Source organism: Varanus komodoensis, unplaced genomic scaffold (assembly GCF_004798865.1).
Source record: "Varanus komodoensis strain SLA01 unplaced genomic scaffold, ASM479886v1 scaffold23, whole genome shotgun sequence".
Taxonomy (NCBI): domain Eukaryota; kingdom Metazoa; phylum Chordata; class Lepidosauria; order Squamata; family Varanidae; genus Varanus; species Varanus komodoensis.
Genome location: NW_025335627.1, coordinates 6969534 through 6987021, shown reverse-complemented (window position 1 = coordinate 6987021; position 17488 = coordinate 6969534). Strand labels below are relative to the sequence as shown.

General features: G+C 41.2%; 1 protein-coding gene across 1 annotated transcript in view; it reads right to left on the bottom strand.

Moving 5' to 3' along the window:
* Positions 1-17488, bottom strand: part of DNAH7 (dynein axonemal heavy chain 7) — a 138678-nt gene that overhangs the window by 81627 nt on the left and 39563 nt on the right. Inside the window, exons 22-31 of the mRNA XM_044432146.1 lie at positions 16475-16643; positions 16158-16260; positions 15935-16062; positions 13649-13861; positions 12188-12286; positions 8146-8394; positions 7188-7337; positions 5797-5979; positions 2023-2199; positions 727-858 (exon numbers count right to left, since the gene is read on the bottom strand). Of these exons, the coding sequence (XP_044288081.1) occupies positions 727-858; positions 2023-2199; positions 5797-5979; positions 7188-7337; positions 8146-8394; positions 12188-12286; positions 13649-13861; positions 15935-16062; positions 16158-16260; positions 16475-16643 (1603 nt within the window). The remainder of the gene's footprint in view (positions 1-726; positions 859-2022; positions 2200-5796; positions 5980-7187; positions 7338-8145; positions 8395-12187; positions 12287-13648; positions 13862-15934; positions 16063-16157; positions 16261-16474; positions 16644-17488) is intronic.

Below are 17488 nucleotides of genomic sequence, written 5' to 3'. Positions count from 1 at the left end.
TGAGAACAATGTCCAACACATTATGAGCTGATGTCCAGCTATGCCACAGAACTTTTCATGCCCTTTCTCTCTCTGTAATACCTGCATTGCTACCCAAATCTGCATATTATAATGCTTTCTTTAAAGAAATTCGACAAGATCATGCATACATGGAGAATGCCCACTATTAACAATAGAACCCCGATCTCTCTGTCTGTGCCAAAGTGTGTAAGAGCATTTCCTTCCTCCTAGCATGAGTTGTGTTTATTTCACTATTTTCTCTGGCACAGTCTATGTAAGCTACTGCCACCTGAATGATCTACGTGTAATAAAAGAGAGAAGAAATTCAACCCATCAATGATAATTTATTGCATTTGAACCCAGGAGTCTCTATTTGCCAATTCTCTAATTGGAATACTTAAATAGAAACTTAAAAATAATTTGTATGGAAATATTTATGTCTCAATTTAGAACAGGGGTCTCAAACTCGCGGCCCCCGGGCCAATTGCCGGGACGGGCGGGGCATGGGGGAGGGGCCCTGCGGCCTTCAAAGCGCCGGCGGCGCCCGGGCCGGCCGCAGGATGAGCAGCCCACCACCACCACCACCACCACCACGAATACTTGATGCGGCCCAGCCTCACCCAGACTCTACTTCCAGCGGCCCCCAGGTAAGTTGAGTTTGAGACCCCTGATTTAGAAGGTTCAGGGAGGTTAAATCAAACCATGCATCAGAAGGATGCTGCCCACCTCAAGCCAGGAAAAAATTTCACGGTCCGTAACAGTTTTGAGTTTTGCTTCATTGTGAAACTCATCCATCATACAGTCCATTAGATTCATTAAAGATCGAACCAAGTTTGTGTCTGATGTAGGAGACAGTTCCTATAAAAGCAAAGATATACTTTCCACAGTAAATGTATGTAGAACAAATTGGCATTCGTTATCTATTGAGAAATATATATTATCTATATGAATAGTTTACATTTATTCTAGAAATTAAATAACATTTCACTTTAAGCATGCAGGAGGACCTGACTTTTTGGGGTCAATGGAAGTATTTGGAATTTTGAGGGTGCATCAAGAATGCTCTAAAATTAATGGCTGCCATAGTGTGAGTTGCTCATTCATAATATGGCTGCCATTGTGAACATGGCCAGTCACAAAACATTCATTTGATGACAGACAAGAGAAAATAACTTGCCCAAAAACTTAAGTGCAAGGCAGAGGTAGGATCGGAGTTGCTCTGGGTTCCTTACAAGAGGAAGAAAGAAGGGGTACAAATGCACTTAATAAGGAGGATGAGGATAGCAAGAAACCACTCTTTGGAACACTAATAAAGAAGGCACTCAAGGGTAGCTTTCTTTGCAGAATTTCAGCCTCTGAGTTCTTTAAAAAGAATTTTAAAATACTTAAGAAAAAAATCAGAAAAGGCAAGGAGCCTGGCAGGTGCTAAGAAAGTATCTGGGAGCTCCATTTGGAAATCCCTGCACTGGGGAAACATACAGCAAAAGTATAAGGCACTTAGATATCCTTAGTCCTATATCTCTAAATTCTTTCCTTACTACTTGGTGTAAGCAATAATGTTAATAGTAATAGCAAAGTGGTAGGAACAAAGTTAGAGACTAATGCAGAAATAATCAGCATAAAATGCCTACAGGTGACTAGGGACTGCCTTTTGTAACTGTAGGATGGGACAGGGGCTGAAATCTTGCCTCCACTTCCATCAACAGCAAAACTGCCATAGAATGTAATGCATATATAGAAAAGTTCCACTAAACAAGTAGCTAAACATCCACATTTGGAAGGAAAAGATCTTGTGACTGTGATGTGAGTGATAGAGCCAAACTGTTGAAGCTAAACAAGTTTGAGACAGGTAAGTATCTAGATGGGAAAGAACCTCTGAACCAATGCATGCTGCCTTGAGTTCCATGACGCAGGAAAGGTGGGATATAAATGTATCCAATACATGCAATAAATACACAGATGAAATGAACTGGCAAAATCCAAAAGGCAGTTTTCATCTCATAAGATCTATCTCCACCTTACCTTTGTACACTTTCTAATAAACTCAACAGATAGTGGGATTATCCTGTCAAACAAACTTGTTATAAACTCTTTATGCAAGGGAGTGACTGTGGGTGGCATCAGATGTAACCAGGACAACATCAGTGGTCTCCAGCCTAACATCTGGGGTTCCATGTAGACCATGCCACATCTAGAAACCTGCAGAAAAAGGACACAATTTCATATAGCATGGATTTGTGCAAATCAGACTCAGCACATTATATTTGAGTCACTGTTGTTTTTCCTGTCACATTTAACATAAGCCCTATGGAAGCCTCCTCCACTTACTGCGTATGCACATAATCCACCTTGGCCACCTTGCATTTTCATACAGTTCATTTCGGATCTGTGCAAAAGTAGGCCTCCATTTCACAGATTTACATCTGCATAAATTGTACAGCAGTGGCCCCACTTTTCTGCAACTTTCCATGGCTTAAAAATGCAAATCACAGTCAGTTTTAAAAACAGAAATCTGCCTGCGGGCTCAACAGTCAGTGCCAGTGCAGGGTTGACAGAACAGACTCACAGGGCTGAGTCAAGAAAATCCATTGGATTTTCCTCCCACTGTCAGATCCATCCCACATCCTGAGATACAACCAATATGCTCAAAAATAATTTTGCTCAGCCAGCGCCTGCAGAAGATTATAACTATAGAAGCAGTTCTTTTCAGCATGGTTAGTCCTAACTGAACTGAATATATTGCAGGCCTTGCAAAAGCTGCCTTGTAACTTTTAACTCCGACCTGATCAAAAGTTAGCTGACAATTGCACATTCACAGGTCATCCTGTTGTTATCTCAAGAGTATCAGATTAAGTCAACACTACTGATCAATTTCTACTTTGTGGAAAAAATCCTGAATACTACTTAACTTTCCTTCCCCCCCCACCCCCGTTTTCTTGTTAAAAGGAACTGCTGAAAAATGAAGACAATGTCTCTCCCCCACACACCCCACCACACACAGAGAATGCATTTATCTTAGCTTATGCTTTACATGTAAGCAAGCTAAGAGAGGATATGTACAGAATATGCACCCCAGTTCTAAAGTCAGAGCTCTGTAAAAAACCTTGCCTCTGATACAAACGAAAATATTTTTTAAGGAAGTGGGAATCCAAATGAGAAAGAAAAGGAGGTGGAAAAACCATTGCATTAAAAAAAATAAAAGCAAACAAGAGTTCTCGGCAAGCTAATTGTAAATACATTTACTCAGAAATGTCCCAGTGATTTCAAGGAAATTAACTTTTAAGTAAATGCACTTAGGAAGCAAGGCTTTAAAAAAAGGGATAGCAAAAAGCTTGCAATTAACGGAACAATTCAATGATTACTTAATTCTTTTCGCTCCCTAACCCAAGTAGCTTGGAATCCACAGTTCAGCACAGAGATTACAAAAGAAGGGGAGGGAAGGGGAAGTAGGTGTAAACAAGGGAAGGATACATGTTTATTATAGTTACACTACTTAGGTTTAGCTACAGAACAGTATGAGTTAATAAGAACAGAGCAGGGCTGTCAAGGGCAGGATATTTTGGATGGTATTAATTCATAGGATTGCCATAAATCAGAGATGGCTTGGCAACACATAAGAAGAACAACAGTATGTGAACTAGAGGAATGTGCCAATGAAAAGTTGAGTTTTGAGGATGGATCTGAAGGAAATAGTAGCATCCTGCAGGTGGTTCTTGAAGATTGCTTTAGATATGGAAGAGCAGCAAGAGAGAAAGGGTTGAGGGACTAGGAGACTTTCTCATAGTGGAGAAAGGTGGAGCTGGAGACATAAAGATTACAACCAGGGATGTGTTGGGGTACAAGAGGAAAGGTGGAGGGGTAAATGGCATAAAGCTTAGAAAATAAGGACAAAGACATCATGCAGGAGCCAGATAAAAACAAAAATAATCATTGGTAGTCCAATTCTATAACCCACTGCATTTATAACGCATCTCAAAGCAGGAACTGGTTAACTTCTCATGAGCTACTATATTCTCTCAACAGTAGTTCAGGGCTCAGAGCAATCTGCCTCTCTGATAGTCAAGCTCTATAATAGCGAAACTTGAATCACAGGAAGGGTTTCCCAGGTTTAGTACACACAAGCTCATTGTTATAAGATCTTCAAGCAGCGCTGAGGGAGAACAGGCTTAGGATATTTGCACCTAAAACTTCCCATCAAAGAGCAGGCAGGCTGGTCATTTAATTTTCCAGAGAGTGAACACTTGTCATTTCTTTCCCTTCCTGTGTGCAATATTTTTAACTGTACTTTGATTAAAATTGGGTGGGATCACAGAGGGGCCATCTAAAGATGCTTGGTGGGAAGTTGACCATTCCATGCTGAAAGTACAAGATATCAGATGTTCACATAAGAGCCTAATTGGGCCACTGGTCCAGTGCTGTACAGAGACTGCCATGCGGGTTGATTAATGTACTGGTGCTCTTATTCTAACCAAATTCACTAGGTGGGGCTGCACTATGTGATTCTCTTACGGCTTTCACTGGGTCCTGGGTGATATCTTTTGGTGCTACCCTGAAATGCCACCGAAGTGAGTTGCATGGCATACTTCATGGCTAACACAGCATAACTAGTCAACTCCGCTCCACTTGTCATGCACAAGATGCTGTTTTGGCTACTGATTTACTATGTATTGTTTGTGCCCAAGTGACGAGACCGGATCTAAAAATATTAGGTTGCTAATTAGGAGAAAGAGATGTGTGTCCCTCTCTGAACTAGTCATTGCTGTGTTCTGCTGACAACTCCACAGGAAGCTGCCTTAGAGAAAGACAGACCATTGGTGGTCCAGCTAGCTTAGTATTAGCTACACTGAGTGGTAGTGGCTCTCAGGGTTTCTGACAGGACTCTCCTAGGCCTACCTGAAGATGCAGGGAAATGTAGCTGGAACCTTGGATTTATTAATCAACAATTTAGGACTAAATAATATTAAACTAGTTAGGTTACTCAAGCTTATTCTTCCAGTAGGTCAACCTTTCCTAACCTAGTACCCACCAGATGTGTTGGACGATAACTCAGACCATCCCCAGCCATAATGTTGCTGGCATTAGTGGGAGTCCATCACATCTGGAGAGCACCAGGTTAGGAAAGACTGCTGTATGTGATGCCCATCCATTTATATTTCCTGTAAAACCGTTTTAATAGGTTTGTAATATGTTGTTACTTGTAAGCAGCCTAGAAAGGCCTTTGGCAGTTACAGGTAGCATATAAAAAAATAAAAAAATAAATAAAACCAGCCTAGAAAGGCCTTTGGCAGTTACAGGTAGCATATAAATAAATAAATAAATAAATAAATAAATAAATAAAACCAGCCTAGAAAGGCCTTTGGCAGTTATAGGTAGCATATAAATAAATAAATAAAACCACTGAATGTATTTTATGTCTTCTTATTGTTATTTTTTAACTTATGTTCTTCGTTATCAGTCCAAAGGACCCTTTATTCCTATTTGTTGTCAGGCGTTGCTACCTCCTGTGGCTAAAGCAATGAACCATACCATTTGCAGTAACAGTCAGAGCCATTCACTTGGGCCTCCCACAGCCCATCCATGTTTCCATTCCTTCACATAACTCCATTGCAAACTTCCACAGACAAGGAGCTCCTACCCATCGCATGGCAATGAATGGATATTATCATCCCTTTAGCAATTTTGGCATTAAAAAGCTAGTGATTAACTGGTAGTGAGGAAAGAACTTATCCGCAACATATCAGCTTGTCAAAATTGCATTTTATGTAAAAAAACAGCCTTCCAACTGGGCGAACTTACAGTAGCAGGAGAAGCAACCTCGAGGTCCATGGGTTCAAAAACAAGACTCATTTGCTGGGACATCTGGATGATCTCGCCACTCATTAAACAAAGTTTCTTGTTATCATCCAACACAGTATTCATATTCTCGATCCATACGGCATCCACTGGCCCATCAAATATAAGCCACTTCCTATCAGGTGTCTGGATTGAAAGAAAACAAAACCAATATCAGAACTGATGTGCTGAGCCAGAAGAGGCATCTCCCCTGCTCTCTCCCATAGAAGAGGCAATGCCTCTTTTCAGCTGCTGCTGTAACAGGGAGCCCAGCTCTCCCACATTTTATTTATTTAATTTATTCATTCATGTACATCCCAATAGCTTTTGGGGCTGTATATAATTCCAAGCAGTCCAATTCCAAGCAGGTGGCAGAGGGGCAGAGTTGAGCAGATGACCTTGCAGTTTCAAGGCTCTCTAGTGAAGATTTTCAGAAGGAGCATAGGAACCAGCCCACCTTGGAACCGAAGGGACCTTTCAGAACTGGGCAGGGGAGAAGATACATGAAGAGTTCCTTGACCTGTCAGGAGATAACCAGTGAAGCAAGTGGACTAAGTAAGAAGTGTTCAACATTCCTGCCATCTAACCCTCAAGCAGTGGGAGCCACCCTGAGGGCAGAGTCAGAATCTTTTCTGGAGAGAAGGAGGGGAAGTTTCGGTTTGGATTCAGTTTTTCAAAGGGGCAAACGTTTCTCCCACATCCCAAAGAAAACACTATTTTGCTTTATGCAGTTTTGTAACCTGTTAAATTTTAATGAAAGAACTATGCTTCACATTCTCATCTGCTGGAGAGGAAAAACTTCCTCTGTATGGAGGATGGAGAGATCTGCTCCTGAGAGTCATCTGTGAGCATCTTCTGAAAACAAATGCTAGCATCAAAACCTGGTGATTCACTGACTAGCCTGCTCCAGCAGAAGTGACTGCTGACACAATAGGAAGTTATGCTTCCTAGAGCAATCCTGTAAACTAGCCAAAGGAAACCTTTCCAGGTCAGGTCATCGGAGCTCACTTTTGCAAGGCCAATGGAACTGTTCCGCACTAGCTCGTTTCCAGCTACTCTAGGAAACACTAATAGCCATTCCTACCAGCACAAGGGCAGTTCTGAATATGGCCCAAAGAAAAAGCTATGTAGAAACATTTTAATGCAAAAGTATGCAGAGCCAACTAAGTAGTCCATCAATTAGAATTCATATGATTTATCCAATAAGAAGTCTTCAATCCCTTGACAGCTATAAAGACCTTCCTTGTAATACAACTGTGGGAGTGGCAAAAAAGATAATGCCTCCAAAACAAAGTCACTTTTGAGGGGGGGCACTGTGTGCAATATGAATTATTTTAATCTCACTGAGTACTTACAGCTGAAGAAGCAAATGCCCTAAAGCTCACAGCTAGGATACCATCAGACCACTCATGAGAAACTGGATCAAATTGTCCATACAGCTGTCCCATGGTTATAGCTTTGGGGTTGATAACAGTGATCTGCACTTTATTTTCCTCCATCAGCCCCTAAAGTAGATCAAAAGAACCTGCATTTAATAAAGCTCAAATATGTTCACTGAGGGGGTGGGGTGCAATAGACTGATTATTTGGTTTGGCCATACATAACAACAAAGGAAAAAACGGCAATGAACATCTCATTCTTGCCAGGTATGCAGGAAAAAGTACTTATGCCTTCCTTGGTGCACACCGGATGTTTCACCGAGGAACCAGAGCCCTCCCTTTGGGGAAAGGAGAAGAGCAGGCAGGAGCTTAACATGCCGGCCAAGTAGGGCTCTCACATACATGAGTAATCAATCAGAAGCTTTCACTGTTAAGAGCACCTATTTTCAATTACTTGTGACATCCTTAATCACTGTAACAACTGAGGTGAATGCTGCCAGCAGAAGAAGGTTGACAGGAAGGCACATTATTTGTTCAAAGTGAAAGATCAAATTTTATAGGACAAAAAAAATGACATCCAGCATGACCAGAAGAATAATATTTTTACTATTCGCAAAAATAACATTGTTAAGGCTTGCTGTTAGGTTGAGGGAAACTGCCTGCATATGTATTTAACATACATGTAAGGACGTGCACAATCGGAACTAAATATTTCCTTATAAGCTTTCTACTAAGTCTGCAGTGATTATATCACTCATCTTAAATTTTAAAATGTAATAAAATATTTCATTGTAGAAGTTTAAACATTACTCAAGTCTCACTGAACTCAGTGGGATTTACTTCTGAGGAAACAAAGTTAGGATTGTGCTTCATATTTCAAAAGGCATCCTGTTTGCTTTTCAGGATACAATTTTCTGCAAAGATCTTTATTTACTTTTTCACACAAGTCACCCAAGGCAGCTGCCAAAACCCGATACGCAGATGTTTTTCCTCCAAACGGCTCTCCAACTATCATAAAGCCATGGCGCACAATCATCATTTCAAATATCTGCAAGATTTTCTCTGAAAAGAAGTTAGTCATTTGTAAATTCATCTCATCACAGTTTATCTTGATAGCTTCCAGGATGTCATTGTAATCTGGTTTCGGCAGCTTCACACCAGGAAACAAATCCGAAGTAATGCCCTGTCAAAGGATGAATTACAATGAATTTTCATCATAACAATCACAAGTGGTCTCTGCATGCTCTGCAACACAATCTCTCTCCCTCTCTCTCTCACATACACACATAAGCACAAACCCTCTTTCCAACCAACCACATCATCACATAGCTATAAAAAAAGCTGTCTGACAAACACATGAAACTGATCAAATGCTTGTTAACAAAGAAGCATAAATCAATACTGATCAAAATGTTCATGTACAGCCCAAGAAGGCAACCTGGTGCATCCCAAATGTTCTGGACTACAACTGCCATCAGTTCCAGCCAACAAGCCCAATGGTTGGGCTGATGGAAGTGGTAGTGAAATACTTCCAGAGGGCACCAGATGGTCTTTGTTGTTGTTGTTAGTCTTGAAGTCATGTCCAACCCATCGCAACCCCATGGACAACATTCCTCCAGGCCTTCCTGTCTTCCACCATCCCCCAGAGTCCATTTAAGCTCACACCAACTGCTTCAGTGACTCCATCCAGCCACCTCATCCTCTGCCGTCCCCTTCTTCTTTTGCTATCTATTGTTCCCAACATTAGGCTCTTCTTCAGGGAGTCCTTCCTTTTCATTAGGTGGCCAAAGTATTTGAGTTTCATCTTCAGGATCTGGCCTTCTAAAGAGCAGTCAGGGTTGATCTCCTCTAGGACTGACTGGTTTGATTGCCTTGCGGTCCAAGGGATCAGATGGTCTACCCCCTGGTATTCACCATGCAGCAGCTTAAAAGCGAGGAGGAGGAGGAGGAGGAGGAGGAGGAGGAGGCAGAGGAGCGCTCTTTAAAATGGTGATTTTGATGGGCTTTTTGCCCTAAGATGCAGGTTGGAACTAGAACATTTTAAGTTGAAGGCAGGGAATAGGAGAACAGAGGCAGTATTAATTCACAAGACAGGAGTGAGTTGAATGGCTGAAGAGAAACATGGTGGCCTGAGATATTTTGCTGCCTGAGTCTAAGGACAAGAGGGTACGTCCTTCCTTTCATGCACAAAGATTGGACTGGTAGCTCAATCTTTCTCCCACACTGGTGATGGGACCATGTCCTCCACCTCATGTGATGACAGTAGGCTAACTTAGGAGGCATAAGGCAGTTTTTATGGTGCACAGGTCTCTCTTTAGGGCCTCGCTACCACCTCCCAGGATGTGCTGTCTGAGGCAGCTGCCTCATTCTGCTTAAAGGTTGGCGGGCGGGGGGGGGGGGACAACACTAACTGAGGGAAAGACAGGTGATCTGGATAGGAAATTAAGTGTGTGGGGGCAGATCCAGGTGAAATCAAAATTGCAGGATAGCATATTAAAGGAGCAATAATTGAGGCAGTACTGATGACTGGGATTCAGATGTCTCTTCTGCTTTGTACTTGAGTTTGTGGACCCATACAACTTATAAGCCTCTCTCAAACTCACTGCTTTTGCAGAATGAATATTGGATAGTAAATTAATGGAAGGGCAAATTATTTGCAGGGCTTGATGCATCTCTCTTTCAGATTAAGTTGGTGACCTTAGGCAAATCAGTTGTCTCATCAAATCTAGCATTGGTTTCCAGTGGGAGCCAGCCAAGTGCCCCTGGGAAAGCCTCCAAACATACCTTGAGGGGAATGTTCATCTATTAACATTTGGCCCTAGAATCTTTAGAATAGAGAGACTGTTTTGTAACATTGGTTCCATTTAGGTTGAATTTTTTTTTTTTTTAGGTTGAATTTTTTTATTTAAATAAAAACATAGCCTAGTAGAACATACATGTTCTGTATGCAAAAAGTCCCAGGTTCCGTTGCTAGACTCTCCAGCCAAAAGAGCTCTAACTCAGATGCCATTTTGAGGACCCAAAGTTCAGAGAGAGGATGTGTGTTTTGTATATGGGAGCTCCAGGTGCAATCTCAAGCAGTTCTGACTGAAGGGAAAAACTCTGCCAGTCAGAACGATTGTGCTCAAATGAGGGGAGAACATCTTTTGAGGCAACAATTGCCACTGCATATCTGCTGAGAGAAATCTAAATCTGTTAAGGTCATGCATTTCACAGAGCTTCTGACAACTCCCAGGTTTAAACTAATAGGCATGTTTAAATGCTTGGGAACTATTGCACTTTTCTCTTGACACTTCAATCGCATGTTCAGGGTAAAAATAACTTAAAGTAAAATGTCCAAGGTTATAGCATCAACCAAATGTGCACTCTCAAGCAAAATAAGAATACTTGTAGTGAGGGGTAAGAAACAAAGAATGAAAATATCTCCATGGCTTTACTGATATTGTATGTATACAAAAAACTGACATGTCCACAAACACAGGGATGATTTAGATAAAATACCACTGACCTACATTTGTTGGTTATAGCTTACATTTTTCTCACTGCAGCTAAAAGTGTTACATTAGGGCCTTAAGCAGGCCTTCATCACTCTGAGAATCAAAGAGCCATACATAGCTTGTTTTTCATACTTAATCCTACTGAAATCAGCTAAAAGGAGATGAAATTTTGAGATATAGAAGTGTTTTTTTTTAAAAAAGCAACTGTATATCCACATTTTTGTACCTCACTGAAGAAAATGGGAATCTCCCCACAAGAAGCTAAAACCAGACAATACACAATTGCACATGTCTTTGTCCTCATAGATTATGGGGGGTTTTAATTCAGCCTCAGGCAGCTATTCAAATGCATAAAAGAACAGCAGGGGATGTTTGAAGCACAACCCATTTCTTTCCAGTCGTTTATCATTCCAAATTACTCCTTTCTCTCCAGCTGCTGTACAATGTTAGGGGAAAAATCATAGGACTCCCATGTATTATTCCCCACAGGGGGAAAAAAAGCAGCAGCTGGGGTTAACTTTGAATGAACATTCAACAGGGAAGAAAGAGTTAAGAAGACCCACCCCACTTCTTTTTGCAGCCTCTTCAAGATGCTTTTCTTTTTGTATGAAATGTAGTATGGGCTGAGATCCCTTTCAGCCTGAAAGCCAAATTCAGTTTTGAAGATGTTTTGGGGAGGCTAAGCAGGACAAAAGATAAAAAGGGCAGGACCCTAAAAATACCATGGTATTTAGCTTAAAGCTCTTATTGCATTCCAACCTTTTAGAATAAGGGGGAAATCAGCAACAGCTGGAAAACTATAACATGCTTAGCAGTTTGCTGAAAGGGTGGGACCAGTGTAAGAGAATCTTGATAACTAGTGAACCCGATATTTATACTGGGACTCCAGATGGACCTAAAACGCAACACTTCTGATGTAGGCCAATGCAACCCATATGCAAGTGGCATCTAGTTGACCTTCAATAAATAGTGCATGCTTTCACACAGAGACTGGATACTGATGAGCATTTTATCATACATCTCAACCTGGCATAAGGTAAAATTCTACTTTCCAGTGGGAAGAGTAGCAAGTAGTTATGGTGCCAATCATCTGTTAGGCAAGGGAAGGAAGAGGCTGGATTTAGTTCCACACTTTGTTTCCCTCCTCACTGAACACCTAATTGGTACAACTTCTGCTTACTGTGGTAGGGCTACATGGATGCAGTCCAACATGCTACATGGAAGCACAACTGGAGCAGGATCTGAAAGTCTATATTCCGCTGATAGCCCATGCAGAGATTCAGCTCTCATTCCCTAACCCTAAGCTGTCCAGTTTTTTCTTTTAAAATGCCATTGTTCTTTACTGTTTCTTCACTGTACACAGTTTTATTTATTGGTCCCATAATATTGTGTGCTCCTACAATATTATACCTACAATCGATAAACCTCATCAGTCTATAGATTAACAATCTGTATTGCCTCTTACAAAAAGTCCCTTACCTCAAAAAGTGGTAGATCATGAGACAAGAACTTAGGTAAGTTTACATCTATAATGGATCTTAGCAGCAAAATTTCTTCATTTTCATCTGGATATTTCAGCTACATAAAAGATAATTTATTTCAGTTATAAGGCTGTTTCAGCTTATCCCCTGAAAGTTTTAAAAATATATCTTAAGTTTAATTTAAGTCCCTTTGATTTCAATAGGTCTACTATAAGTAAGATTAACATTGGATGGAATGAAATAAACCATTTTGTTTAAATATGCATATTTCAGAGTAATTGACATGTTCTAGATATAGGATATGTATACTTTCTGCAAGCTTTTATAACACAAATTCTGATCTTATGTTATTAGTTGAGATTCCCACTGAAAAATCCAGTGAGAACTTTATATGGATATTTGGTTTAGAACATCTTAAACTTCTGGGGGTGGGGGGTTGCACTGAAAAGTAAGTTCATGCTGGATCAAAAGAAGCTAAACCTGCTACTTGGTGAAGCTACAGCATTTAGCATTGAAGGTATCTTCTGCAGAATTTGTCAGCCCATGAAAAATCTAACACTGACCAGCTGCCTGGAACTCTGTGATATATAAATGGAGCTGCAGGGTAAGCCAATTCCCCCACTGACTTCAGTACTGGTGGAAGTTTAATGCACATATTGTGGAGATGTCCAGTTGCCACTGCAATGAACATCAAAGCTCTTGTCCACACAAAAGATTAGCCTCCATGCCAGAGCTCCTGCATACAGAGGGAGGCATATGATTGGGGCAATTGTTCATCTTTCTTTATATTACAAATGTAAAGAAAGGAAAATGTGACAAGAAAATCATTTTGTTTGTCTTTGGTATTGTAAAACCAAGAGAACACTATTAGATGTGACAGCCAGATAAACAGGCTGTCACTTTTATTACTTTTAAGTCAACATCCTGGGACTTAGTATACCTCTAAGTCAAATTACTTCCATAAAAGAGCTGAGACTGGAGCTAGACTGTTTCATGTAAGGAAAAGAAATACCTTATTACTCCGGTTTTTAACTGGTATTAAGCTGCAGTTCCTGGTTTAATACAAACCAAGAACACCTAAACAAGTCTGAATGGGGAGGAAGGGAGAAGAAAAAATGCTTGGTCCTGATGCTCATTCCCAGCCTGAAGTCAGAAAACATTTCCAACCCATGGTGCAAGCCACTTTTTTCTAAGCTGGTGTCTTCCAGATGTGCTGGATTACAACTCCTATAACCCCAGTCAGTATTGCTCAAGTGAACATAACTCAGAGCCCCTTTGTGCAACGCAAACTATGTGAGGCCCATATCAACATGTCTTCTTGCAACCAAGGATGAAAGCACATGAAAAAAATTATATTTGATTAAAGATCGAAGTCAATTAGAAACACCAGTTTACTTCTAGGATATTACATAAATTCCACATGCTAAACAGCCTATGAAAACCATGCACAGATGCCTACCTTCAGATTACCAGCTGCAGTAAGCACTGACTTCACAGCTCTCATGCCATAGTCATAGTGGTGCTGGGAGGACAGCTGTTCTGAACACAAGCGATAGGTTGCCACAATCTTCACAGAAAGAGGTCGGGCGGTGACAAATCCACAGGAGTACAGTACAATTTCAGCAATCATGGCATAATCCGGTACCATCATAGCCACTGTCCGAAACAGGGCCTGTTAAACAAGCATTGATGCACAGGTTGACTGCAGCACCCTATCCAGTAACAGTATTACGATCCCTTTAAAGGCCCTCAGGAAGTTTCTAACAGTTGCATCAAGCTGAATGCCATTGTCAGTATACAAACTGTGCTCTGGATTGGTAAAGATAATGGGTGACATCTAATGACACATGAGTGTGACCTGTATTTGTGAAATGGACTTCCCAGTATCTCTTTCCTCATATATCCTCATGATCCCCACATCTGCTCTGCGTGTCCTCCAAACTCCTGAAGGAGATGGTGGGGTATACAGAGGGCTGTAGAGGGTGGCAATGTTCAACAGTGGCAGATGGGACTTTAGATTTCACCCATTTAGTGCCCAAACAGACCCCACAAATAAGGGACAAAACCAACACATTACCCAAAAATCTTCATGAGAGAGACAGAGCAAAAAAATGGAGTAACTGTCTAAAGCTTTAACTACATAGGATTCTTTATAAAGATAAAGCCAGACATCTGCTAGACAGTACTTACTTTCACACAAGCAGAAATTAAGAAAAGCCCCGTTGGATCAGTTGGCAGTCTCTAGTCTCCAGTCCCATGGAGATTTCCCCTGGATGAATCCCTACTGTAATCTTTAATCGCAGATTAGAAATAAAAGGAAGGCATGCAAATGTGTGAGGGACTCAGCCAACACTGGAGGCAGCTGCATTTCCCAGCCCTGTTTTACCCTTCTCATATGCCTCACAGTAAGGGTAAATGGATGGGGACAAGACGCAGTGCAGGTAGCCCTGGAGTGCCTTCCCCACTGAAAAGGATGCCATATCAGCAAAACATCCCCAGATGAATCAGTCAGAGTGGCTTCAGCACATGCTGGTCTCCGCTGATGAAGGAAACCCATACACAGAAATGCAGGATCCTGGTTGAGATGATGGGTGGAGTTGGTGTGTTGGCTGGGAACCAAATGATGTTAGGTGGGAGGGACCAAGCCCTGCACAGAGCTGACGGGGGGAGGAGAGGCACCTGTCCCCCACCCCAATTTAGCTTCTCAGTCCACTCTTACCCAACATCCTGTTTTCCACAGGGGCCAACCAGATGTCACTGTGAATCCCACAAGCAGGACATGAAGGATGCTGAAGTTCAACAGATTTTAATATATGGGGATATTTTTTGAATATAAGTGTATATACATCTATTAAATTAATGCATTTACTTTATGGCATATATCCTACAATGGTTCCTATATGATGAATTCACAGGCAAATACAGATCAGGAGACTTTCCTCTGCGCAAGCAGTCTCTGGGGATACCCATGCCCAGCTCAGAGGAAGGCATTTTGGCCTGGCAGGCTCTCTCAGGAGCTGTGCCAGGGGCTTCTCTGGCTAATATGGTCTTCTAGAAGATGACTGCTCCAGAAAGCCTGGTCTGCCATCTTCCACTGCAGCAAATGCCATGCCAGGAAAAGAACCAACAGGGTTCTCCAGAACACACACTAGACATAGACCCTCTTGGAGCGAGCAATGCTGGACTTCCTGCCAGCAATGGGAGAAGCAAAGCAATTCACTGCTCCCCTGTCTGAGGCAGGAACTTCACCCTGTTTCATGGAAACATTGGCCCTAGAAAAAGCCACAGGATGCCCTACCTTGGAAGTGAGAATGGCGATTTCTAGTTGGTCTTCCCCTAGCCAGTACAGCACAGGTAATGTCCTGCTACCAGCATCAAAAACTGCCACCACAGACCTTGTTATGATTGTTCCATGACAATATAGGTTTTTGGTTTTTATTCCATGCATTAGCTTTGAAAGTTATTTAACAAGAAAGGAAAAGAAAGAATAACATCAACCTCTCCCAGGCTTTTCTTTCAGAGATCACAGTACTCAGAATTCCCATTCATTAGCCATGCTGGCTGGGACGGATGGAGCAGAACTCAAAATATCTGCAGGGCACCAGGTTGGGGAAGGCTGAAGTATGGCCACAGGTCAATCCTAGGTATTCTTACACAGAAGGAGTTTCCATGGCATTTTGAAGGGTGTACCTCTGGGGAAGTGACACAATTTAGGACTTTAACCCTGATTTTCTGCTTCTAGTACCTTCAGATTATCTGGAAGTTCAGAGCGTCCAGCATAACCAGGATTCATCGTTATAAAAACGGCACATGTCGGGTTAAGTCTGAGCTCCGTCCCTTCAAATACCAGTAAGTCAGACCCAGCGTTGATACCTATGGAAAAAGGGAATCAGGTATCATTTTAACCATGTCTGAGACAGGTTTTCTCTTCATGCAGGTTAGATTAAAAACAAATTAAAACAATTTACCTCTCTGGATGGTAAGAATTTGTTGAGCAACAACAGAAAGTACTTCCAAGTCAATCCTGTTAAATTCATCAAAACAAGCCCAGGCTCCACAGGAAAGCAAACCCTAGAAAGAGACAAACACAGAGACACACTCACAATATAATTCCAGTAATTATTTTCAGTTTTAAAATAAATGAGAAATCAGCTCTGAAACAGAGCAGTAAATTTATCCATTTATTCTAATTCTTTATCATTTAAAATTGATTTGCACACAAAGACCTGTACAGCTATAAAGCCTATGATCTGGTCATAAATGACTGCTGTCTGTTCATTCACACCTTAAAGAATTTTCCAAGAGCGAGATAATCCAGTCCATCAGAGCAATTGAAAACCACACACTGCTTAGCAACAGCTTTCGCCAAATCCTTTGTTGTTTCTGTTTTTCCAGTTCCAGCAGGGCCTTCTGGAGCACCACCAAGGTGAAGGTGGAGAGCACCGAAGAGAGTTCTGAAGTTAAAGGGGGGGGGGGGGATTTGTAAATCAATCAATCAGTAAAATGCCACAGCATTGAAAATAATAAAATATCTTGGGGAGGAGATTAAAAATTATCTGCTGGTCAATCCTAAAAAATTGTGCTGCCATAACCATGTACTATGCCACAATAACCATTTCAGCGTAGGCTAATAAGCCTGGCTCGCTGCACACTGCGGTTTACATAGTGGGATCCAGTCTTAGAAATGAATGTGTATCCCCTCTTCATTCTTCCTGCTTTCTTTGGCATGAATTCGCTTCTTCCTTTCCCTGTCTAACTTAGGCTATTACCTGGAAATACACACCACTGAACAGAAAAAGATTTACTTCTAAGGAAGCCTGTATATGAGTGCTCTGTAAAAAAGAAAGTATCACCTTGTCAACACCAGTGTGGATTAGAAGGACATGGGGTTAGATATTAACTGAGTTAATAATCACAATTTGAAGTGGGATTGTACTTGGTTAATGTAGATTTAATGCTAATGCTGCCCTCTCCAATATTCATGTGGTCCTCAGAGGCCAAAAAAGTTGCCCTATATGGTGTTAAAAAGTGTTAGCATTTAGAATCAACACTCCAAAAGTTCACTCAACAAAAATAAGTTTTCAATTAAGTTAGTGGAATTAATATATAATAAATTTTACTAGTCTACTCAGATTATGGTTCCATAATATAAATATATTGCCACTTGGAGATCCTTGAAGTTATATATAACCATGTTAATTGAAATATGAATATACTTACAGTAGAGAACTTCCATAATAATGGAAGAATGGGGCCATATCTTTCCATTGTGGCAACTCTCAAGCCTGATGATGCCATT